Genomic DNA, 25,939 nt, shown 5'->3' with positions numbered 1-25,939 from the left:
GTATAACTACCACTAAAACATCTTTCAGATTTTGTAATTCCTTCCATTCACCGCAGTGACCCATGTGCAATAAATTTTGCTAAAATAATTGCAGGAATGCTCAAACCTGCTCTTGGATTTGTTCTCAGGGAGTCTGAGAAAGGGGAAGGTGGTACACACACATTCATTGTGTACTTTGGTTTGCGTGACTTGGGTGCTTGTTCAGCTCGTACGTACAAAAGCTTTTAAGAGCTGTGGAGGTTTACAATGAGTAGCTAGAACAATAAATGGAACAAAGTAGTATCTTCAGCATTGTTTTTCTATTCTAATCTGAAGCCTACCCTCGTGAATCGGTCAATTATAACAACCATAACAAATTGAATTTATATAGCGCCCGTCGCGTCTTGGAGAGCTTTATAAAGGGGGAGTCCAACACAAGCTGTCTTGATTTATTTTAAGTAGCAGGGAAAAAAATCACTATTTAAATAATATGCGTGTTGTGGACTTCCTGTGTCAAAGTGGTTGATTTTGAGAAAAAGGCTTTTTTTAAAAAAAAAATCTGTTGCTTATTTGAAATTGCACTATTGAATGAGAAAATTCATGTTTGTTTTAACTCTGTGACAGTTAAACACATTTTGTGCATCTTGGGTGATGCTGGGGGGAAGGCAAACCTTAGCAACAACTTATTTAATTGGAAAATGGTTCAAATTGTGAGCTTCGGAAGAGAAAATTGGCACAGAATTGAAACTGCTAGTTTTGAAATTAATTTTTACGCACAGATTTATTCATCACATCGACCTGACCCAACACAGATAGGGAGAGTGTATACGAATAAAGAGCTAATTAACAAAAGGAAATCATTGCATTGATATTTCTTCTCATCTAAACGCCAATGTTCTTGCCTTCAGTCAGGCAATTATAATAAGTAATTACGACAATCCTTGTATGAAACCCAAAAATTCAGAGCTGAATATTTTTTGCGTGCTTTTATCTTAGCTAATATTTTAATATAAAATTGCTTGAAGAAGAATAAACTTATAGACTTGGGCATCAACTAAAATTGGACTTTTTGTTTGATCTTGGGCAAGTTGAACTGTGAGCAATATAAGATTTATTTGACAAAAATATTTTAACAGGAAAGAGTTTACATTTTTTTAAAAAAGTTTTTGTGCGGAATTATGTGTTTTTAATGTAATAAATCTTTTTTTTAAAAAAATAGTAGCAGCTGGTATTTCTTGCAGTTTGGAGGAATATTTTAGTTGAGTTTACAGGATGTGCCAATTTCACTGTGGCTGGTTTCCCTGTTCAGCCTTCAGCTTTTCTGCCTCCACCTTTTGGAACTCCATCCCTCAGTCCTTCGCCTCGCTCCCTCCCTTGCCTCCTCCAAGGCCTGTCTCAAGACCCTCCTCTTCGATTACAACTTTGGTCAGCCCCTCCACCCCTCCTGATCCCAAACCCCAGCTCAGGTCCAAATCCCTAACTATCCAGAGCCTTGGGACATCCTCCCAATGCTAGAGGTGCTGTGTGAATGTAATTTGTTGTTGCTGTTGTTCAGCTGGGGGAGAAAATTGCAGGGACGTGCGTCACTTTGGTGTGTGGAGAGAGAATCGTGGCCTTTCCTCCTTGTGCAGTACATGAAATACACTGCAAATTCCAAACACTGCTAACAAGCATATCTGTGTGACGAATAACTGGCGATGCACTTTTGCTTTTTTCTCTCTCTCTCTTTCTTGATAATTCAAGCTCTCGTAATGCAAATACAGTCATTAAACCGGGAGAATCTGCTGAATGGAAAAGGGCATTTTGCTTCATCCAAATTATGTGTAATGAATAAACTTCAGAACAAATGCCCAAGAGAATTTCATCATCACAAGAGCTTTGTTTAGACCAAGGAGCGGCTCGGAGCATCACTGGGAGCTGAGCTTAAGCTGGGAGTTCACAGAAAAGTGCCACATTTTAATGAAAAGAACGCTCATTGAAATTGGCACCGTACTTTGCTTCGCATGCATAGGTTTGAGCATAAAAGGAGCCTTGAATCCAATTTAGATAATAGTTAATTCTACATCAAAGCCATCAAAAAGGATAAAAGATAAAGCAAGTGTATTTGAAGAAGCTGCCAATAATATTACTTTAAGTAGGTCACGTAAGTTTTCTCCGTTCTCCCCCTACCCCCAATTTATAATCACAATGAAAATTTCTTCAGTAATATTGCAGGGTCTTGCTGCAGAATCTCTGGCTGTGCATAGCGACAAGTAGCATTCAGCACATGCTCTCCTTCCCCCAATCTCCCCCCAAACAACAACAGATTACATTTGTATAGTGCATTTCAGGTCAGGAGGACATCCCAAGGTGCTGGATAGAAAACAATCCAGAAGGAGACTCTATTACAGTAAACCTCACTCACATAGGTTGTATCAGTCAAGGATCATACATTGAATAAGATTTATGCAGAGTATGAGGCTTCCAAAGCCCGATGAAAAACATGTCTGACCTGATCTTTCCAGAATTCCCTTCCCTCCCCCAACCCCCAAATTTCCCAAATGCAGCATTGAGCCAGTTTGCTTTGACGTCAACACAGAGAAAATGTGGGGAGTGAGTGCATGGGGCATCGGGAAGAGTCCGTTCAGAGCTTGAGAGGAGTAAGGAAAGTTAGAGCCCCCAAAATTGCCATTTAACCTTTTCGTTTCAAAACCCATCTTTTTTTTTCCCCCTTTTTCAGTTTCGGACTCCTGCTCCCAATACTTGGGTTGAGAAATGTTTTCATTTAATCACGTCTGTGCGTTGATGTGCTGAGATACTGAGCATTATTGATGTGCGGGCAAAATAGCATGTCTGCCACAAGCCGTAATCCTGCTAAATATGTTGCTTAGCAACGTGTTACTGAAGGAATTTTTAGAAATCCAGCTGTCTGTGGAGAAACAACCTCTTGAGAAGTGAAAAGATTAACGGTGTGGAAGGAACCATGTCTAATAAGGTTGATTGTGCCTTATGTGCCACAGGGTTTACGACTGGCTTTACTATTTTAATGCGAGGAGGGGGACGAGGGGGGAGAAAGATGATAAACAGGCCAGGGTCTGGTCTGTGCGACCCCAGATTAGCACGAAGCACTCAGTTATTTAATGGAAATCTCGTTTGAAAGCAAATTCAAGCAGCAGAAAGCAGCAACAGGATGAAAAGCCTAATGACCCAGTGTGCAGTAATTGTACTGAGAATGAGAATCACTGTGATAACTTTTGCCACACAATTCGGGTCACAAATGAATGTTTTTTTTTGATGAGTTATTGATCTGACCAGTTGGAAATAAAGGTTTTTTTTCCCCATCGTGGCTGTCGGGTGACATGTTAACTGTCTTCTTTGCCTCTGGTCTGTGATTGTCAATTGCCATCAACTTCTATCTGCTTCATACAATCCCCTGGGCTCCTTGACTCTTTTTCCCAATCTTTCCTCCCCCCCCACCCTCTACTCCCCCAAGCCTAACTGATTAAACTCTTGCCTTTAACAACAGGAACTATTGTACTTTTGCAGGAAAGGTTGATGTACACACATGCTCTTGCTCTGTTGTGTACCTACTTAATCTCGAAAACAATTGTAGGAATTGCGATCGAATCCCGGACATTTGTGCCTTTTTGAGCGCAATGACTGTTTGTGGGGACGTCGCTGTGCGCAATTGGCTGCCGCGTTTCGCCCACAAAATATACAGTCAATTCACTGTACAGTATATTCTATGAAGCGCTTTGAGATGTCTCAACGAAGTGATAAGGCGCTATGTCAAATGCAAGGATTATTATTATTATTACTCAGCTGCCAGCGTGTCTCAGTCGGTAGCACTGTCACCTTTGAGTCAGAGTTTATGCCTTATTTCAGAACTTTGAACTGATGGTCTAGACTGACATTCCCACGCAGTCTAGGGGGTGTGCTACATTGTTGGAGGTGCCGTCCTTCGGATGTAACGTTGATCCGAGGTCCCATTTGACCTGTTTGGGTGCCTGTGGATGCCGTGGTGCTTTGCGAAAAGAGAAGGGAATTTCTCCCGGTTGTCCTGGCCAAGATAAAATTGGTCGTTCACCTCATGGCCGTTCGTGGGACATCGCTGTGCACCAATTGGCTGTAGCGTTCACCTGCAAAATACTCTTTACAATAAAGTCGTGTGAAAGCGCTGTGAGACGTCCTCCCGATGTGAAAGGGGCTGGATCAACCGCAAGGAGGATTCTTGCTCCTCGTCTGTAAAATGATTCTTGTCACTCGGTGGCGCTGTAATGAACTTCTCTATTGAAGTGGGTATTGAACGGTGTTGTCCGTATCCAATTCGGTGGCTTTGGGTAAATATGGTGGGAGAATGTGGTACAAGTCAGTAGGAAGGAAAATGTCTCCAAAGCCACAATGAGCTGTGGGTAAACCAAGCGCAGACAAGTTTACATTGCCTCTTGTCTTCTTTGGCCATGACGTAGCCTGTAAAATGACTGATAAACATTGAGCTGGGCTCTATTTATGGAGTGTTTATGATATTGTGTGTGTGAGAAAGAACTGGCCCTCTAATGTCATACCCACACGTTGCTTTGTTTTGAATTAAATCTATTTAAAAGTTTGTGGTGTTTATGTAAAATGTAGAAAATAACCTTGTTTATTCCCACGAATTATATGAATTGGCATTGTATTGTAAATCCACTGAATTCTTATGGGGCATGTTTTGCATCTGCTGCAATGTCCCTTTCTCGTCCTCTCTCTCAGTTTTTTCCCAACTGCTTCTGGTATTCAGCTCAATGCTCATCTTGTTACGCTCAACCTCCTCCTCCGCTCAGCGTGCTCCGGCCTGCTTCACGTCCCCCTCCTAGCTCGCCCCGCTATTGCGGGGGGGCGGGCCTTCTGCCACTCTGCCCCCGCCCTGCGGAACTCCGTCCCGCAGTCCTTTCGCCTCACCCCCTCCCTCGCCTCCATCAAGACCCATCTCATCTCGTCGACCGTGCTTTCCATCTCCCATGGACTATGTGAATCTTCTTAAAAGTAATAATAATTTTATCACTCAATCCACGACTCTTTGTGGGACACTGTTGTGGGTAATTGGCTGTAATTGGCAATCCACTTTACAATACAGTACAGTACATTCTGTGGAATCGCTTCGAAACATCTCAAAGCCACGATAAGATGCTATGTCAAATGCAAGGATTATAATTATTATTTGATCACAACCAGTCAGTCATGTAATTGATAACTTGTTCGCCAACAAAAGCTCGTTGAGGGAAATTTACATTGGCATTGAGTGTTTTTTTTGCTGTGTAAAAATATAAAACTTTTAAGGCCTGTGTGCGCGTGTGTATAGGTAAGTGTGTTGTTTGTTTCCTCTTTTACTATCGAGTAACATAAAAACCATAACCCTGGGAGCTGAAGGAGTTCGAAGTAGTTATGCAAATTATAGGATTCAGATGACAGTTGCTGCAGCTGTGCTCCTGGGTGCATTGTGCTAAAACCTGAACCTCTTTGAATGTCTGTCTCCTTTGCCTATCACCCATAGCCATCTATTATGTATGTGCGTGGGTGGCTAAATAACTTTTGGACCACAAATTCAATGTGACTTGTCTCCGCGCACAATTGATTCCCTGGAGAATATTATAACCATTAGCAAGTTATATCCAGGTTGACAGTAGTGCTTGAGACAATTGTTCGTAGTGGCGTGAGACCTATGCTTTCTGAATGTGGTTTACTCGCTGATTTATTGACTCAGAACTGGTCAGTAACTAGCCAAATGCAGTACAAGTAGTAAAAACTAGGGAATCACGTTTCGGGGGTGGGGGGGTGGGGGCGAGAGAGAGGTGGAGGCAATGAGACAGTATGTCCTGTGAAGCGCTTTGAGATGTCTCGACGACGTGATAAGGCGCTATATCAAATGCAAGGATTATTATTAGTATTATTATTGTTGAGGTTTTGTGGACTTGATGGCTTCATGCAGGGCCGCAAGGGATTTATTATTGCTGTGCCCGCCAATGAGCCATGCATACCAATGTCCTGTGGTAGAAACTTGGGCGTCCATCAAAGAGGCCTGAGCGTGGATTGTCAGCAGGGCTCTCCAGTGATCTGACGCCTTCCGTCTGCACAGATGGTGAATCTGGCAGGTCCCTGGGAAGAGCCAATAAGAAGTCCTTCAGCGTCCCCTCACTGAACAGCAAGTGATTAAAGATGTTCAGGATGAATGTTACCGAGAGCTTGTCCATTGGGAATTGTTTTCGGTGCCAGAGATACAAAACTTTCCTTCCCTTGTAGTTTTCTCGGTTGAGACTTAAAAATGTATCTCACCCAGGATTTGGGGGGTGGGGGGTGGAGGGTGGAGGTGGGGTGGAAGAGCACTGCATTACCAGAGGCCCGGCCCTTTTGCTGAGATGTTCCCTTTCGAAGAGCGTCTCAAAGCGCTTCACAGGATCGACTGTGAAACGAAGTGACCGGGTGCGGTTCGGAGATCGTCCGCCTCCAACAACGGACCAGGCTCTCAGCATGGAACGGGAGAACAAGTTTAGACTCTGCGATTTAACCTTCTGACTCAGAGGCAAGAATGCTCCCTACCTCTTGCGTCAGGCTGACTCAGAAAGAGGAGTTTCTCTCGCTCTCTTCTCTCTCTCTCTCGCTCGCTCGCTCGCTATCTCTCTATCTCTGTCTCCGCCCGCAAGTCTAACCCGGTCACCGCGCTTCGTGGGGTACAAAAGATGCGCTGTGTCGAACACCGCAAGGCGGCGGTGGGGGCGAGCGGCGGTGGTGGGGGGGGAAGAGGAGGGCGGAGAGATGGTTATGATTAATAACGTAGAGACAGGTAACACCAGAACATCATTTGGCTGCTACAAGTCCAGGGTTTTATTTGCACAGCCCTGCGGAAAATTGTTTGGCAGGACCGCTAGAGGCAGTCTGAATACATAAAGTGGTGTGTGTGTGTGTGTGAGAGAGAAAAAAAAAGAGAGAGAGAGAGAGAGAGATCTCAAATGAACAGGAATAGAAAGCAGCCACAGGTCATTTATTCGTGGGAAGGATTGCCAAACGCATTGGGGCAGAGAGACAGTGGTGGAGGTTGGAGAGGCATGTCAGCCACAGGCGAGTGCCAGGCGTTTGGTGGATGTTTTATCTTCGTATTTCTCTTTGTCTTTCTTTCCTTCTTTCTCTCTTTCTCTCTCTCTCTCTGTCTCTTCACACCCTCTTGAAAAAGTATCCAACTGTCGGAATGTCAGACAATTTTGGAATCGGTGCCTTGGAATGATTGATTGATTAATTGGGGGATTGATTGATTGAGTGATTGATTGATTGATTGATTGATTGGGTGATTGAGTGAGTGATTGATTGATTGATTGAGGGAGTGATTCATTGATTGAGTGAGGGAGTGATTCATTGAGTGACTGATTGATTGATTGATTGATTGATTGAGTGAGTGATTCATTGAGTGAGTGATTGATTGATTGATTGATTGAGTGAGTGAGTGATTCATTGATTGCTTGATTGATTCGTTGAGTGAGTGAGTAATTGAGGGATTGAGTAATTGAGGGATTGATTGAGTGAAGGCAGCTTGTCAATTTCACGTGAAATTAACACACGAAAATGCGTGTTTCGTGTGGGTTATGATGTGGAACATATGCACGGAGTGGGGGGGGAGAGACAGACAGAGAGATTGAGAGAGAGGACCAGAAGAGGGAGAGAGAAAAGAGAAAGGGAGGTTAAAGAAAAGGTGATTCCAAATTGGTTTTGAGTGTGAGTGGGTTTTTTTGGGGGGGAGAATTGCTTTGAAGTTACTGCTCTCTGCCTTCTAACTCTCCCAATCAATCAACATCAACCCCTTTGACACACTTTGGCAGAGAGAAAACATTCCTTTTTTCTCCCCTCCCCAATTTAGCTCCATTCTGTGACATTCTCATCCTGTGCCTTGATGGGAGAGAGAGAAAGAGAGAGAGATAAACCCCTTTTATCCATTTGCAATCTGTCTTAATATGTTCATAGATACCTTAAGTTCTCATCCCCTTCTCCCCCCGTCCACTCAAACTCAGGAGCACACAAAACACACCTTAAAATTTAACAAAAAAATCATCGTTTTCCTTTCAGATTCAGTGTGAAAAGGTTGACTCACGTCGTAGCAATGTAGCAAAACTAGTTTACATCAGGTTATCCTACGCATTTTTTTCACCTGGTTTAAATTCCTGGTTTCCTTTGCCCTTCATAAACCAGTTTTTGTGTACATATATATATATATATAGAGAGAGAGAGAGAGATTATGTACTTGTGTATTTATCAGAGAGAGAAGAGAGTCAGATACGTATCCAGGTTTTTTTTAATAAAAAAAACAACTCTCGTCTTTCCTTTTGGGCTCAGATAATTAAAATAAACTGCGTTGCAAAGTTGTCCAGACAACTAAATCACAATTGCAACAAAAAAAATGAACACAGTAAAAGTGCGCATTAAACCAAACCTCTGGTGCACTCGTCAATTTGATACTCGAGGTGAGAGATTAAACACAGAGGGATTTAAAAGAGAGACTGGAAGGTACGATTTCCCCCCATCTGGCTCCTTGCATCAATTTGCTGATGACTTAATCGTGTTGTATGTGTGTGTGTGTGTGTTGTGGGGGGGATGCAAAAAGGATTGATGTAAGTGTTTAATACCCAGGGGGTAGTTAGTTGCCTTGTTGACACTCACTGGGTGATTGAGTAAAAAATCTATGCTATCTAGGATTCAGTTTATATCATTTGCCTTTTGTTGTATCTATTATATATATATATATATTATATAACGTGTTTGTGTGTGTGTGTGTCTGGAGAAATTAGATACAGACTCTTGTTTATTTTTTTTGGGGGGTGTATATATAATGTGTGTGTGTGTGTGTGTGGGGGGGGAGAAAATGCTGTAGATATAGAGGCTGTTTTTATTATGTGTGTGTGTGTGTGTGCGTCAAATACTGTAGATACCTAGGTTTTTTGAGGAGTGGGGGGTGGGGTGGTGGTGGTCTATAATATGTGTGAGTGGAGAAAATAGGTACAGAGGCTGGTTTTTTTTTTTTGGTGAGGGTGGGGGGGGGGGGGGTATTCAGAAAAGGGGCACTTTTGCTCTTAGACATCATTTTTTTTGGTGACGGGAAGGGGAGGGGGTGCCAGGGCAGAAATTGCAAATGTGTGGCCGTGCCTCTGGGTCGCTACCCAGGGCGAGAGCGCCATACAAACGCAAGTTGTTGTTGTTGTTGTTGGTGGTGGTGTTGTTGTTGAAGCGTCGCTGTGTTTTGACTTGATGGTTTTATGAATAACATCAACTAATATTCCTTGCATTCGATACAGCGCCTTATCACATCGTCGAGGCATCTCAAAGCGCTATATCATTGTCATCTGAATTCACCGCTGTGGCGACCTCTTAGCGAACATAGAGGATGGTCCCCGTTTGTCGAGTGCGTGTCTACCTTTGAGCGTGTTTAGATGAATTATTGTTGACTCGATGACGCTAATGCCGGATGCTTTCTTTGATTCCAAACTTGCAGGGAAGACTTCAGCAGCGTGGGCAGCGAGAAGATCTCGTTTGGATCTGGGTAGGTTTACACCTCTTTCGTCCTCGTGTTGGTTTCTCAATGAATCATTGCTAAATGGCTTTTTTTTAATATAAAAAATATTTTTTTTTTAAAAAATCATTTGTTTCCAAAGTACGTTTTGCCCATTGTATTGTATCAATGGGAAACTCTGAAATTATAATTTGGATACTTTTGGTACGATTTTATGCAGTTTTATTATGATTATTATTCATTTTACTGAAGATCTTCTGGTCTCGTTCCTGTTGTTAGTCGCTGGTCTTTTCGTCGTGTGTAATAGACTGGTACTTCCTGGTATTAACAAAATGCAAAACACTGCAGATGCTGGAAATCTGAAACAGAAGCAGAAGTGGCTGAGAACACTCAGCAGGTCAGGCAGCATCTATGGAGAAAGGAAAGTGAGTGAACTTTTCGGGTCCAGCACCCTTGGTCGGAACGAAGGGGTTCTGACGAAGGTTCTGATGAAGGGCCGTGGACCTGAAACGTTCACTCACTTTCCTTTCTCCATAGACACATCCTGGTATTATAGTGTTCCAAAGGAATTGACTTGAATCCTTCTCCTGGATACTTATCCAGCGCCTTTTATTTACTAGAAAGCAGCCATTGCGCTTTCGAATTGTACTTGAGTGTTTCATTATCCCGCGAGTAATATTTAAAACTCTTTCGAATCCCCTCCGTCCGTCCGATTTCTCTCTTGGTTGAACATTGCTTGGATGTCAGGTGGGGTTTAACGTGTGTTGATTTGCGAAGCAGTAATAACTTAATCACACTGCGTTTAAAGAAAAACCTGATTTTTTGTTGTTGCCGGGAGGCGGGGGTGTGTGTGGGGGGGGTTTGGGGGGGGGTTGGGAGTGGGTGGGTTGCGCACTATTTATAGACGTCAGTCACTAAGCAATGGACAATTTGGTTGAATAATTTTTTGGGGTAGAACACCATCATCATGGCTCATTCTCATGTCCTCTTACTTTCTGCTGCTCTCGGGGGTTCTTGTGCAGCCGTGGCTGTAAAAGCTCCTCACAGGATCAAGAGTTCCAAGTCCTTTCTGGTGAATGATTGTGTTCATTACTCGACCACTGTTGATCGGGGAGGGAGGGTTTGGGGCTGCGGGGGTTGGTGTGTGAATCCTCCAGAGGACTGTAATTACTGAAATCAGGCGCTGTATCCTGTGGTTAGTGACCGACGGGTTTAATTCACCTTCCAAGATTTCCAACTCGCAACAGAATGAACCAGCAATCGCAGCCATATAGCGCATTCCTGATTTTCAACCCCGGGAAAAATATACCACTGCTGATAAATAATATTCCTTGCAGTTGCTATCGCATCTTATCATGTCGTCGAGACGTCCCAAAGTGCTTCACAAAATATACTGCAAAGCAAATTGCGCTGTATGTTTTGTGGGTGAAACGCGGCAGCCAATTGCGCGCAGCAGTGTCCCACAAAACAGTCGTGGATTGAGCGACCAAATTGTTGTTATTATTTGAAGGGATTAATACCCCCAGGAAGCAATCCGCCAATCGACTAACACCCGGGTTCCTGCTTACTGCTAGGTAAACAGAGGCATGTGGAGTTGAGGAAACTTGCCCAACGTTTTGCTCTGCCCGAGTATCGAACCCGAGTCCTCTCACTTGCGAGGCGAGTGCTCTAATCAATATGCTACAGGACGCCACACAATAGAGGGAACGAGGAGGAAGAGAGGGAGGGAGAGAGGGAGGGAGAGAAGGATCATATTACTCAATGTTACTGAATCACTGTTTTTGTTTCAAACAAAACAAAAAAATACACATTTTTTTCCCCTAAATTAGATTTTTCATATTGGGTGTTTAAAATGTCTCGTTTTTTTTTCTTATTCTTCTGGCTATTGACTGCCGAGGCTCGAGTCAAATGAAAGATCGAAGGAGTGTAAGCATTTGGAGGCAAAATGTCACTGGTGCCTTTGAACACGCAGCGAATATCGATCAAGCGGAATGAAAACAGAACGAAGGCAGAGGGCACAAGACCTCAATAGCTGGAGAAGCCGTAGAAGCAGGGAAAAGTATTTTTCTCCAAGCTTTGCTGGCTGCACCTCCCTTAAGCAGGTGTTTTCTGTCAGAAACTGTTATGTGCACTTGAGCTGAGGAGGAGGTGGAGAGGCAGAGAGGGAAGGGGGCGAAAATAAAATAAAACAAGCCTCTCAAATCTCATTCCCAGTGGCAGTTTTTTACGATAAGCATTCGAGGGACATACGGACTTATCTCTCACAGGTTTATATATCATTTTGGGAGCGTTAAAAAGTCACAGTGGTTTTATTGGTGCCTGGGATTGCGTGCCTGGTAATGGTTGAAGAGCTGTGTCCCTTCACCGTTCCATAGGCTTGCGATCGTTGCCTCTGGTCCCACCAACCCAAATAATCTAACCGCTCCACAGTAATTAATAATAATAATAATAATAACCATAATTTGCATTTGACATAGCGCCTTATCACGTCTTTGCCACGTCTCAAAGCGCTTCACGGAAGATACTGTGAAGTGTGTCCCACAAACAGTCTTGGATTGAATGACAATTATTATTATTCTTGAAAGGATTATTACCCGGAAAAGAGATCCGCCAACCGACTAACGACTGGGTTCCTATTTGCTGTTGGGTAAACGGAGCCGTGTGGAGTAAGGAAACTTGCCCGACACTTCACCTTGCCTGGGAATCGAACTCAGGTCCTCTCCCTTTCAAGTGCTATAAGCAATATGCTAAAGGACTCCTGATAATCCTACTCCAGCACTGATAACCTCGACGCCCTTATCGCAGGACTATTGCTGTGCAAAATAACACGTCCATAGTGCTTCTGTGTAAATGATAACACAAATAAAATTATTTAAAAAATTACAATAAATAATAAAATATAATAAATAATAAAAAATTATAATAAGTAACAAATGGTGTCCCTTGGATTTGATAATCACCTATAGAGCCCAGCCACTCAAAGCTCTAAAGCGTAGTGACTGTGTATTGGGTTAAAGTTAATACTGCGTCAAGAAACCTTCACCCAAAAATCTTTAAAGATGGGAGGAAAAACGGTCTCACGGGCCAAGCGCTAAGACTAGATGGAATTTCGGTGCGCCATTCCCCCTTCAGCACAAGCCCTCGATCGTTTTTTCTCTCTCTTCGGGGGTTCATTGCTTCTTGTCAGACTAATTGGCCATCCCTCCAGGATTCAAGCTTCAGGTTAATAACAGCAACAATGAACAGCTCAGTGTGTTGCTATCTGCCAGCCGTCTTGACGGTCAAGGTCAATGGAAACCTGAGGCCGCGATTTATTTTATTTATTTATGTACTCCCACAGCCTTGTGGAATTCACTCGAGAGATGGTTGAAGATGGTCTTTCAAACCCACAGACTCTCTTGACTTTGAAAGCTCGGCGTCCCGTCCATTTCCCACCCAACTCGGGCGTGCTGTGCATCTCTCATTTCCACCCCCTCAGCACCACCATTGCCGGTGGGTGGCCAGGGCTTAGAGGGGGCTCAACACTCCTCCGCCCCCATGTTAAGTGGGAAAAGCCCCGAGAAGGACCACAGCCAGTCCTCCATGTCGGCCGCGGGACCCCTCTTAACCACCTCGACTGCCCCGTTCAGGTGGACTTTAAAGATCCCGCGATGTTATTCCATAGGAGGATGGAGTTTCTCCCCGGTGTCCTGGCAGTCAATAGCCCCCCTACCACCAAACCTCCGCTGGATAAAATTGGTCATTCACTCATTGCACGCCTTGCTGTGCACAAATTGACTCCTGCGTTCGCCTGCAAAAGCACACGCGCGCACACACAGTCGCTGCAGCTGATAGCAATTCCCTGTGAAGCGCTTTGAGATGTTTCGATACCAACAGCTCTCGTATCAAATGCGTTTTATTATTTTTTTCTCTCTTCACAAAGAGAAATATCCGTTTATTATCTGCCAACGTGTACGGTGTGATATAAAAGCAGCTTATTTCCTGACCCTCGAGGAGATTATCAACGAGGTATTTTTATTTCTATCACCCCCCCCCCCCTTCCCCTTTCTCTTCTGGTTATATAAACGCTAACCAATTATTTATGCTGTCATTACCCTTAGTTTTGAGGAGTTTAATGCCTGGCGGAGGACTGGGAAATAACACTGCCTTGTCTTGCCTAGCCCGTCACTGTAATTGAATGAAACCATGCAGTGATCCGTTTCGATTCTTAGCTGCTTTGTGTTTGCTGCATATCAAACGAGCTTTAAGCTTTAAACAGCCTTCGAGGCTGCTGGGGGGCGGATGTTTGGTGATGGAAAGTTCGTTTGACCAAAAGAGTCAGGAAATGAACTGTTTTGACAGCTCTGTGCACTCACCATACATGTTGGCAGATATTAAATGAATATTTTATGTGCTGTTGCAGTGTTGTCCTCGATTTTTTTGATAATAATAATAATGATATGGAGTCCTGTAGCTCAGTGGTTAGAGCACTCGCTTTGCAAGTGAGAGACCTGAGTTCAATCCCAGGCAGAGGGCGAAACCTTGGGCAAGTTTCCTTACTCCACACAGAGCCTAATAATAATCGCTCCAAAACCAAAAACAATAATAAAATGGTCATTTTCAATCTACGACTGTTTGTGGGACTGTTTGTGCGCAATTGGCTGCCGCGTTCGCCCACAAATATACAGTCAATTCACTTTACAGTGTGTTCTGTGAAGCGCTTTGGGACGTCCTCCCGATGTGAAAAGCGCTATATCAAATGCAAGGATTATTATTATTATAATCCTTGCATTTGATACAGTGCCTTATCATGTCGTCGAGACGTCTCAAAGCGCTTCATGGTGTAACTTGTGAAATGGATTGACTGTGTTATTTTTGTGGGCAAAACGCGGCAGCCAATTGCGCACAGCAACGTCCCCCAAACAGTCGTGGTTTGAGGGACAAAATTTTAGTAAATTTTTTTTGGGTGGGGGAGTTATTACCTCCGAAAAGCAACCGGGTTCCTACTTACTGCTTGGTAAACAGAGGGGTGTGGAATAAGGAAACTTGCCTAAGGTTTCGCCCGGCCCGGGATTCAAACTTGGGTCCACTCGTGGGGAGTGCTGCATTGTCAGAGGCGCTTTAGTGTTTTTTTCCCGTCCTCCCCTTTCCCCTCCTCCCCCCCCACCCCATTGATAACCAGATCTTACTCTCAATCCCCTGAATCTGGTAGATTTTGTGTTTTTTAAATTCCAAATCACTGTCTAAAAGGAGGGAACGAGAGAGAGAGGTTGGGTGGTGGGGGGGAGAGGGAGTGGGTGCGAAAAGCAAGAGCGAGGCAGGGGGAGAGAGAAAGAGAGAGATAGAGAGAGAGAGAGAGAGAGGACGGAGATAGATTAGATTTTCTAACCGAGCTTGATTGCCCAGGACGTCGATTGTCTTTTAAAAAGACGTGGGAATTGAAATGTGTTTTGAGAGTGATTGCAGACCTGAAGTTACTGGTGAAAAAGTGGCGATTAATAATCATGAACAACCGCTCGTGTAATCAGCAAGCCGCCACAGCCCACGGTACTTGAATTTAAAGGGAAGGGGAGCTGGGGGTGGATAGAAAGCGCTCCAAAAAAAAGCACTTCTTTCATTTAATCGCAAGTGTTCAGCGCCTGTTCAGACAAGCTGTTTGGCAGTCGAGCCGTGATCACCATGGGTTATGCTTACGGTCTTCCAGCCTCAAATAAATTCCCCGACTCAGATGGAAACAGGGCGAGTGGGTGGGTGGGTGAAGAGGGATGAAAAGAGCTCCTAATAAATGGACCGGTTCTTGTCAATTTCCTTTGGGCGAGACGTTAAACCGACAACTCGTCTGCCTGTTCGGGGGGTGGGGTGGGGGGGGGGGGCGTTAAAATGATCCCACCCCTCGCTGTTCGAAAAGAGACGGGTGTGTTTTTCTCCAGGTGTCCTGGCCGACGTTAAAATTGGTCACTCAATCCATCAGTGTTTGTAGGGCCCTGCTGTGTGCATTGGCTGCCGCATTTCGCCCACAAAATACACAGTATTACGGCACTATTTCAAATGCAACGGTTACTACAATTATTATTTTCACAACTTACTTTCAAAACCGAACACACGCGCACATCCTGTAGGTCCAATAATCATAATGATCTTCACATTTAATTTGATCTTTAAAGTCCCTGTGTTATGAGTTATGAGTACACTGTGTGTCTGCTGTGTATATTTCCCCTATAATGTTCATTTATTTATACCCGTCTTATCCAGCGATGGCTGTAAAGAGATGGTAATGAATGCCAGCTCCTCTGATGCATCTACTTAATAACCTGGCCCCGTCTCGCCCCTGAAACCTGTTTGCTATTCGAGGGAGAAGCTGCTGCATTCTGCAACCCTCAGTCACTTGACTCTCTGATTGTTTTGAAGGCAAGGTTTTTAGAGCGAAAATCCACCCCCCCCCCCTCGACAATCTGTCGTTCTCATCCGTCTTATCAGCTGGCGGCTGATAGGTGCTTGCCTCCTGCTCGCGGGCCATGCCTCGGTTTACCCTGCCGTGAGGAGGAACCCGGTTGTTAGTCGATTGGCGGATCGCTTTTCTGGGGGTTAATAATCCCTTCGAAAATATCTAAGTAAATAAACAAAACGATAATTTGGTCACTTCAATCCGCGACTGTTTGTGGCACACTGCTGTGCCCCATTGACTATAAAATACACAGTCACTTCGCTTTACAGTATCTTCTGTGAAGCGCTTTGAACGTCCCGAAGACTGAGACAAGGCGCTATATCAAGTGCAAGTCTTAACGGTTATTAAGACTACCTGTTGTTTTAGAGACCAAACTTGTGTTTTTTTGGGGTGGGGGGTGGGGGTTTTACCCAATGTTGGGGCCATGTCACTGTTGGCCACCAGGTGGAGGGTTTCTGTAGAGGGCAGACTGCTCTGGTAGGGCTCTACGCAATCGAGCAACCAAAACCCTCCAATGAACCCTCGCACTCTTCGAAGAGAGAAGGAAGTTTCTCTCTCGCTCGCTCGCTCGGTGTCCTGGCTGTCAATAAAACTGGACACTTGACTGTTTGTGGGACACTGCTGTGCGCGCAAACTGGCCACCATAAACCCAGTCACTGCACTTTACAGCATATTCCGTGAAGCGCTTTGAGACGTCTCGATGACGTGTTGAGGCACTGTATCAAATGCGAGGGTTATTATTATTATTATTATTCCTGTTCGCTTCACGGCCGTCGTGAGGCTCGTTGCTGCGTGCGAATTTCTCTTCAACCGTGCCTTCAGCTCCCCTCTCGACTCTCTCTCCCCTCCTCGCTCCCTCCCTTCCCTCCCCTCACCCTGACCATTTCCCCCCAGTGCTCGGGTCCCGACCCAACTGTCCAGCGCCTTGGGACGTCCTCCCGACATGAAAGGCGCTCTATAAATGCAATCTTGTTGTTGTTGTCGTTGCTGCTGCCTTTGCCGACAAAATACGTAGTTCACTGGGTCGTTCCGATCTCGTTGAGATTCTCAATCTCTTTAACAGGCTCAGCTTCAGCTCTGATCAAGAGGTCTCTGTAGACACAGGCTCCATCTTCACCTGATCCCTCGAGGATCAGGCGCACGTTGCTCTGGTTTGCCCTTTAGTTTCAGAGTATGTTCCTGCAGACGGTCGTTGGGATTCCTATCAGCCTGTGGCTCGGTTGGAAGTAGAGCTCTCGCCTCCCCCCCCCCCCCCCCCCCCACGAATCAGAAGGATGAGGGTTCAAGCCTCACCACCCACCACCCTCTCCTCTCGAGCGTTTTTTGTTTACAATTTTTATTATTTGACTTTAACCTTCATGGTTATAGTCTCTCTCTCTCTCTCTCTCTCTCTCTCTCTCTTTCTCTTTCTCCAGCGTAGAAGATCACCTGCGAGGTCAGAAGCCTCCCTCTGTGTTTAGTGACAAACAAGCTGGTTGATGATTGCAGCAGAGAAAAAAGAAGAAATAAAATACTTCTCAGCTGCCGGTTGACAAAACTGTCAACAATAAACTCACGGCTGCAGTCTAATCACCTGTAGGTTTGGTTTGGTTCGTCCTGAAATTACCTCTTTTATTTAAATTTCTTTCCCCCCCCCCCACTCAATTGTTCTAGAACTCACAGGAGCCACGGACTTTTCATCGCGAAGCCCTTATCAGTATTATTATGTGCGTGAGGGTGTGTGTGTGTGGCGGGGTTGGTGAGGGCGTTTGGGTGTGTGGGGGGGGTGAGGTATGCGTGCGGGTGAGTGAGTGAGTGGGGGTAGAATTGTCGGCCAGGACACCAGGAGAAACTCCCTTCTCTTTTCCAAATCGTGCCAAGGGAGCATTAAGCAGCAAATGGGGGCTGTGTTTTGACACTATTACAAGTGCGGAGCTTGAAACCACACAACCTTTGTGAACCCAGTGGCAGCTTCTGATGCACTGAACTCGAGGCCAGAACTCCAGGGTCCTTAGAGAGAGTGGAATTCTGGAGAAGAGATCTGAACGCAACAGATTTGGCAAGGCGGCCAGCCCCCAGCATCCTGCTTGGCTGTCTTCCTTTATTGCTGCCTCGTGAGTGCCAGCTTTCCCGAGATCACAGGATAGCGAGCGAGAGAGAGAGAGAGAGATTCGGCCTTTCTTTTATCCTTCCAGAATGCCTGGCCCTCTGCCTTCACAGCCCCCCGCCAAACCCCAGCATCTGAACTCAACCAACGAACAAATGAAGCACCCTCACTAACAGGAACATTCAACCCAATTGACACAGCCCAACTAGGTAGTTCCTGTTCCCTGAAATCTCTCTCACACTCCCCCTCTCCCCACCACTCACGTCTGTCACACTGGTGTTTCAAAGTCATTCATGCCCTGGTTTGCAATCTATGTAAAAGCATTGATCATGAGTCGCTTTCGAGCTCCCACTTGTACAATATAAATGACTGATCGTTATTCACACTGAAGCTTGCCTGCCGGGGCCGTTTTAATAGGCTCAATATTTTCCTGTTGCAGCGAGTATCTGGCTGTTGCCAGCCCGGCCCATCCTGGCTCATCCGCAGGACTGGGAAGGGCAGACCGGTCACTGGGAGCAAGGATTCTTCCCGCTCGGCTCCTGTTGACCCTGGCAAGGGTGGTCCGAGCTGGACAAGCAGAGGGAAAGCTTGCCAGATAGCGCTCTCCGTGGCAAGCTGGTTAAACTGCCGTTCCTCTATCCCCCGAACACACGCTCTAGGATTCCCCAAGTCTTGCCTCTTGCCAAACAACACCTAATACTTCCTGACATTAGGTAAGCAGGGTGCTTCTCTCTGTAGAAAGACACGGAGCAAGCGAGAAAAAGAGAGAGTTCCAGGCCACACCCGGGGAAATTTCCATGTCATGTGTTGGTGACACACACGTCTATGGAACTCCTAGCCTGGTTTGCTTACTCTAAAGCATGCGATGGGCTTCCGTGTGGGTCAGACCAAACAAAAAATATTGCAGTGAATCCGCAAGGAGGGTGGAATGATTTTATTTTCAATCTCCTACAAAATACACAGACACTGAACCCAACAGCGAATTCCCGTGAAGGGTTTAGAGAGATCCTCCTGACGTGGAGGGATGATGTACTGAGCATAAGGATTTTAAAATGTATTATAATAATAATATATTCAATATATATTCCTTTGTTTTCTTTAAAACCAGGAGTAATATAAAAAGAAATAAATCAAGCTGTGTCCGTAATAACATGGCTGCGTATATTCCTGTTTGTAAGCAAAAGCCGAACATTTAAAGAAAAAAAACGAATGATTTAATTTATTTTCACTGCAAGCTTTCGTACATCTCTCCGCTTTACGTGACTCGCAGGCTTTGGATATTGATAGAGCTTTCAGAGACCTCTCAAGTGGATATAGGTTCTATTAGTTAAGTGTTTGTTTGGAATAGACAAATGTTGCTGGAACGGAGCCAATGTCACGAATTATAGGGAAGAGAAGGTGTGGACGCATTCTGTTCACTCTCTGTTCTTATTAACGCAATCACTTGTATTTACACAGCACCCTTCACGCTCAGGGTAGCGCCGTGGAGCGCTTGACAGTGGCGTAGCCTGACGCCGGGCCGAGGCGATCGTAGGCGCGGGTTCGCCTACAAGAACACAGGCGCTGCAAATCGCGTGGAGTGCTTCACGACACCCTCATGGGTGTCGTAAACTATTACTATCGTAAACTCTACTATCATTGGAATGATCGCTCAGTAGAGATTGTCTCTTAAGTGTTTTTTAGTGATGCGTTATCACGTTACACTCGAATGGATGTCGCTTTCCTTAGTATATTTTAACTAGTTTCTGCGGGAGGTGAATGTTTCGTGCACCGGGTTACCTTGTCAAGCCATTTCTGAATTGTCTCACTAACAGTCCCAGTTGCACCAATAATGATAGGAACTTGTCTTGTACTATCACGTGCGTCCATATTCAACTTGCAGGTCAACGTACTCCCTGAGCTTCTCTCGTTCTTTGTTTTGCAAGGCGACTGTTTCATTCTCTTGTGTTTCAAGTTTATCGTTCTCTCAAGTTGTGACCTTTTCGAGCATTTGCCTGCGGCTTGGGAGTTTCGTGTCTTCCAGGAAAATGAGCCTCGGAATTCTCACTTGCTCTCTTTTGCTTAACGTCAGGAATCGCAAAGTTTAATTTTCTCTTTCTCTCTTTTTTTCTCTTTTCTCTTTCTCCCTTTTCATAATATATCACAATAATAATCCTTGCATTTGATATAGTGTCTTATCACGTCGTCGAGACATCTCAAAATACAGTCAATTCACTTTACAGTATATACTGTGAAGCACTTTGAGACATCTTGACGACGTGATAAGGCGCTATATCAAATGCAAGGATTATTATTATTAAAGAGCTTTGTCCCTTTTGAAAACAGCCACAGGTTGTGAATGGAAACGGTGCAGATCCAGTGATCTCTCAGTCACTGGTGGTGACAGACTTACAATAGAGGTAATTGGAACTGGCCATCTGGATTACAGCTGCTCTTCACTAGGACTGTAGCTGCCCGACCTATTGACGCTGAAAGTATCATTAGATTCGGGGTCGAATTATTCCAGACTTTTGTGACCAGGGTCAATGAGATTTCTCACTGATTTAGCCTAGTAATCTACAATGGAGAAGGAGGTCATTTGACCCATTGAGTCCACACTAGCTCTCGGAGCAAACGGTCCGTTCGAACTCACTGCCCTTCCCTATCTCCTCGACCCCTGTGCCAGGACCTGGCTTTCGCGGCTTAAGTGTCGGAGATGCCCTGCAAAGGACGAGATGAGATGTTGAACCGAGGTCCTCGTCTGCCTGTTTGGGTGGATGTTAAAGATCCTGCGGAGCTATTGGAAAAGAGAAGGGAGCTTCTCCAGGTGTCCTGGCCAACAAACCCCCAACCTCATGATTTAAAAAACAATTGGTTATTCACTTTATGGCTGTTAGTGGGATATTGGATATTGTTTATGTGCAAATAGGCTGCCGCGACTGTGTACAAAACACATAGCTGCGTTTACTGTAAATACACGTTGAGCATTGTAGCTCAACTACGCTTCATTTATATTCCAATAACCAGTGTCTGGTGTTGTATATCTGGAAGACGCATTGAGTTATATTTAAGCTCTCTCTCAACGGTGAGTGAATTTACTACTCTGTAAATGCCACCATCAATCCACAATCTCTGGACTGTTTGTAACCTGTAGTGTGACTAATTGTTTACCTGTGATATGGACCCCATGGGAGAAAGTACAGAACATCAAATAGCAGTCAGAAATTTGGGGATCTCTTGACACGAAGGTAAATGCTGTGACTGAATTAGGCTGTGGCTGGAAACCGATAGATCAGAACTCAGCACGAAAACCAAGCGATTTCGCTAACTCTGCGGTCAGCGTATGTATAATAATCGTTGCATTTGACATAGCGCCTTATCGTGTCGGTGAGACGTCTCTCAGATTTGATGAGGGTGAGTGCGAAACCCAAGTCCCAGCCGTGCCTGTTCAGGTGGAAGTTAAAAGATCCCGTGGCGCTATTTGAAAAGAGAAAAGTGTTTCCCACCAGCGTCCCCAGAGTGTGCATTGAGGTCACTGCTGGAGTCTAACCAGCTAAAACCGCGTGGCTTGCCATTGACATCGCTGTCTGGAAAGCTTTCCTACTGCTCGTCCAGCTAGGACCGCTCTACCCGCCAGGGCTTTTGGCTTGTAGGGTTAACGGGAGCTGAGTGGGACGATTCCCTGGTCTGCCCCTCCAAGCCTTGCCGATAAGCCGGGCTGGCTGTGCTATGGGGGTGCCCTGGGACTCTACCCTGCGTGAGGGGCACTATCTAAGTGCAAGTTGTTGCTGCTGAGATCAGCAGTGTCCTGGAATAATGTGGACCCACCTGGCTCAGGAACCGGATTCCCGAGACCGCCACAGAGGGCTGACTGGGTTCCGACATTCCGTTGCCCAACAAACATGCCACCTGCGTACCTAATTCCGGAGAGTATTACAAGCCTGGCATTAACAACATGATAAAAGGGTTATAAAGTGCGCTCCCCGGGGTGTGAGCCGCATAATGCTATGAAAGGCAGCAATATATCTGCAGGGAGTTGCGAATGCACTCCGAGAGGTTGCTGTTTTTTTTTTCTGTCTTAGGACTCTCAGGCAACACAGAGCACAGCGCTTTCTTTCCGAGGTGAGGGACTGCTCACACCTACTCCCGAAATAGCAGCGAGTGAGAAGTGAGTCACAGGCTGTGACAGGGATGCAAGGGTTTTGCTAAATCATTTCAGCAGTACGCCTGACGACATTGGAATCTTAAAAGTTTGGGTAAAAGTCCTCCCTGTGTGTCTTAATTTGTTACGAAAGAACCAAAGGGGAGACGAGGAGCCATTCAGGAACAGGAATAGGCCATTTTATAATCCAGCCTATTATACCTCAACTCCAATTACCCGCCTTTGCCCCATATCCCGTGATACACTTCCCGAACAAAAATCCCGATCCATCTCGGTCTTCAATGGATCCCAGCATCCACAGCCAGTTGTTATGATCTGGAAGGCACTGGCTAAAAGGGTGGTGGAAACAGATTCGATAGTAACTTTCAAAAGGGATTTGGACACATACTTGAAAAGGAAGCAATTGCGAGGCTATGGGGAAAGAGAGGGGGGAGTGGGACTGATTGGGCAGCTCTTTCAAAGAGTCGGCACAGGCACGATGGGCCGAATGGCCTCCTTCTGTGCTGTAAGATTCGTTGACTTTGATTTTAATCATTGCATTCCTGATGCTCCAGCCCTGTGCTGTGTGTGTGGCGGATGTTGAAAGATCCCTTGGCGCTGTGCAAACAGAGAAGAGAGCACACCTCTGTTCACCTAGCAGTAGGCAGGAACCTGGTTGCTAATCGATTGGTGGATCGCTTTCCGGGATGATAACCCCTTCAGAATAAATGAATCTGTTCACTCAATCCACAACTGTTTGTGGGACGTCACTGTGCGCATTTGGCTGCCGCGTTGGACCCGCAAAGTACACAGTCAATTGACTTTACAGTACATTCAGTGAAACGCTTTGAGACTTGTGTTAAGGCGCTATATCAAATGCAAGGATTATTATGATTATTATTTATCAAGTGGAAAAGGTGCGTGGTTTGCGGATGTTAAATGGTTAACTGTTCGGGCAAAGCAGCTTCGCTGAGTCTTTTTTTTAATCAAAATCTTTGCCTCGGCCAACAGCGCGGTGACCTCGAGGCTGTTCAGATCCATTTGCTGCTGTTTATGTTCTGCGGCTGGGAAGGTTTTCCGCACGGAGACCTGATCGTTCCCAAGAACCGCCCATCCTCCTCCCGCGGCCCATCAAGCTGCAGTTTTCAAGCGGGAAAATAAAAAGATCTAAGTCGGTCAGGTCGTAGGAGAGGGATTTGGAACGATGGTGAAGCGATCAAACAGCCAAGGTTTCCCGGGCATCTGACTCTCAGTGAATAATAATAATAATAATAATAATAATCCTTACATTTGATATAGCTCCTTATCACGTTTTCGAGCCGTCTCATAAGCGCTTCACCGAACATACTGTAAAGTGAATTGAGAAGCAATTTCTTTGGTGTGTGTGTGTCTTTATGTGTCTTTTTATGTTTTCAATCCATGGCTGTTTGTGGGGACGCTGCTGGGCGCAAGTGGCTGCCGTGTTTCACCCACAAAATATACCACTGTCGCTGGTGTGTAGCTAATAGCCACTGACTCTCATCTCTACCCACCTCGACATCCACGGCAGGAGCCCCGTATGGTAACCAGTTGGGGTCTGGTATCTTGACCGAATCCATGTGTGTCTTGTCTATATATTTATTATTGTTGACCCGCTTTCCCCCCACCCCAACTCCCCATCAGGAGCGCAGCAGATGTAGAAGAGACTTCTGTGATTGGCTCCTGTCAGGCAATGAGAGAGACCAGGAGCTTTCTTCCTGTCTCCCCTGCTTGTCATTTCACTCCCCCCCCTACCCCCCTTCTTCCCCCCACCCTCCCAATTCCCACCCATCCACCTCTACTGTCCTTAATTCAGAGTAAAGGCACTCACAGTGACATACACCAGCAAAATTGATGAACCAAGTTATCTGCTTTTGTGTGTGTGTGCGAGTGTGATAAGAATTAACAGCCAAATCACAGGGTTTGATGCCTTTATGCAACCCCCCCCCCCCTCCCATCCCCCCTCCCCTCTCCACCGCTGCTATCTGTATTCTGTTGGTCCACTCTGTAGTCACACATTGGCTTGTCTCCAGTTATTTTCGACAGAAGGATGCAAATGCTTTTACTTTAGTGACTGAAAAGGTAGGTTGTTTTGTGTGGCTTGTGCGAGTGTGTGTGTGTGTGTGCGCACGCTTGTGTACGAAGATTTGGAATTCCTATGTAAGGAAGATACCAAGAGTGTTTTATTTTGCGTGCGTGTCTGCGTGTGCCGGTGTGTGTCTGTGTTTGTGTGTGATTTGAAGCCCGTTTTCATAGGAATTCCAGCTGAAATCTAATGGGGAGCATTAAACGATGAGAATACCAATGACATACAGTGTTGTAAGTAACCATCCTCCAGTGATTTCTCTTCTCCCTGCATAAAAATAGTAACCCTTCACAATTGGTCTGCATCTTAAATAGTTCTATATTGAGCAATGTTGGGCTGAAAGCTGATGATGTATAAATATATTTTTTAAACTGTATTTTTGGGGCTGTTGCTGTGACCATATTATTGAGAGAGAGATAAAGAGAGAGAAAAGAGAGAGGATCGAGAATCTTTTTTTTTTGGAACAGTTGTGCTTCCATCATGCCAAGATATCTGTGCACCTCCCAACCCTGCAAGAGAACAGTCGGAAATAAATGGGAGAATTTTGACTGGCAGTTGTCCCAGAGGTGTGTGTGTGTGTGTGTGTGTCTGTCTCAGACTGTGTGCGTGTGCGTGTCTGTGTGTGTGGGGGATCTATGTGTGTTTGTGTGTCGGTCTGTGTGTGTGTGTGTGTGTCTGGGGATGAGGGTGTGTATCTCTGTCTGTGTGTGTGTCTATCGCTGTGTGGACGTGTCTATGTGTGTGTGTGTGTGTATCTGTGTTTGTGTGTATTTCTTTGTCTCTGTGTGGGTGTTTGTGTAGGTGTGTCTGTGTGTGTGTGTGTGTGTGTGTGTGTGTGTGCGCGCGCGCGCGTGTCTGTGTGTGTGAGATTACGCTTATAAATGATTCTATTTCTCGGAATGACCGCACAGTTAAGGCTCTGGCTGCGGAGACATTGACGGTGTCAGATACATTAGATTATCTGCAGAAGGATCCTCAATAACTGCGACCAAAAATAATCCGAGACCCTTTCCTGTCTTGACCGATTTAACCCAGCAGGTTGGTTCTGTGCTGTTTCATTGCAGCTGCTGTTATATTAATGCTGTTTTTGATCAGTTGAGGCAATGACACTCAGATACGTGTCTGGCTGTGTTGGGATCGAGTGCTTGCACTGGGCTGAAATCATGGGGTGGTACAAAATTGCGACATTTCGTTACCAGCTGGATGCGCTAACTATCACACCCACAGCAAATCGCTTGTGAGCTGTTGAAAGCCGGCTATCACTGGTACGAAACTTAGCGCTGGGTTATTTCTTTAATCAGAAAGTAATTTGCTTTTAATAGGAATAATAATAGTTATTACAATAATAACATTTCACATGACACTCTTCACGTCAGGAGGTCGTCCCAAAGCGCTTCATGGGATGTACTGTAAGCAGTCAATGGCTGCGTGTTTTGCGGGCAAATGTGGCATCCAATTTGCACACGGCGTTGTCCCACAAACGGCCAGGGAGTCCGAGAGCCATTTTATTGGAGGGGTTGTCTGCCAGGATACTGGTGGGGGGGGGGGTGGGGGGGTGAAGAGAGAACATGTCATCATCCACTTTAGATTTCGAGGACCTCACCTACAAATCCATCCACACCCTGGCATCCCTTTACCTCTCTGATCTCCCTCATCCGCCGCCTCCACTCCATCCACTACCTGATATATCACATTCCAACAACTCCCTGAGAGGTGGGGAG

The 25,939-nt window shown here is 45.4% G+C and overlaps 1 protein-coding gene across 1 annotated transcript in view; it reads left to right on the top strand.

The window, feature by feature from the left end:
• The first annotated feature begins 6,726 nt into the window (after positions 1–6,726).
• Positions 6,727–25,939, top strand: part of pitpnm3 (PITPNM family member 3) — a 59,561-nt gene continuing 40,348 nt past the window's right edge. Inside the window, exons 1-2 of the mRNA XM_007896635.2 lie at positions 6,727–7,050; positions 9,467–9,514. Of these exons, the coding sequence (XP_007894826.2) occupies positions 6,942–7,050; positions 9,467–9,514 (157 nt within the window). The 5' untranslated portion in view covers positions 6,727–6,941. The remainder of the gene's footprint in view (positions 7,051–9,466; positions 9,515–25,939) is intronic.

This window comes from Callorhinchus milii, unplaced genomic scaffold (assembly GCF_018977255.1).
Source record: "Callorhinchus milii isolate IMCB2004 unplaced genomic scaffold, IMCB_Cmil_1.0 Scaffold10, whole genome shotgun sequence".
In the NCBI taxonomy this organism is placed as follows: domain Eukaryota; kingdom Metazoa; phylum Chordata; class Chondrichthyes; order Chimaeriformes; family Callorhinchidae; genus Callorhinchus; species Callorhinchus milii.
The sequence above is the reverse complement of the archived record's forward strand: the minus strand, read 5'-3'. Positions and strand labels throughout refer to the sequence as shown.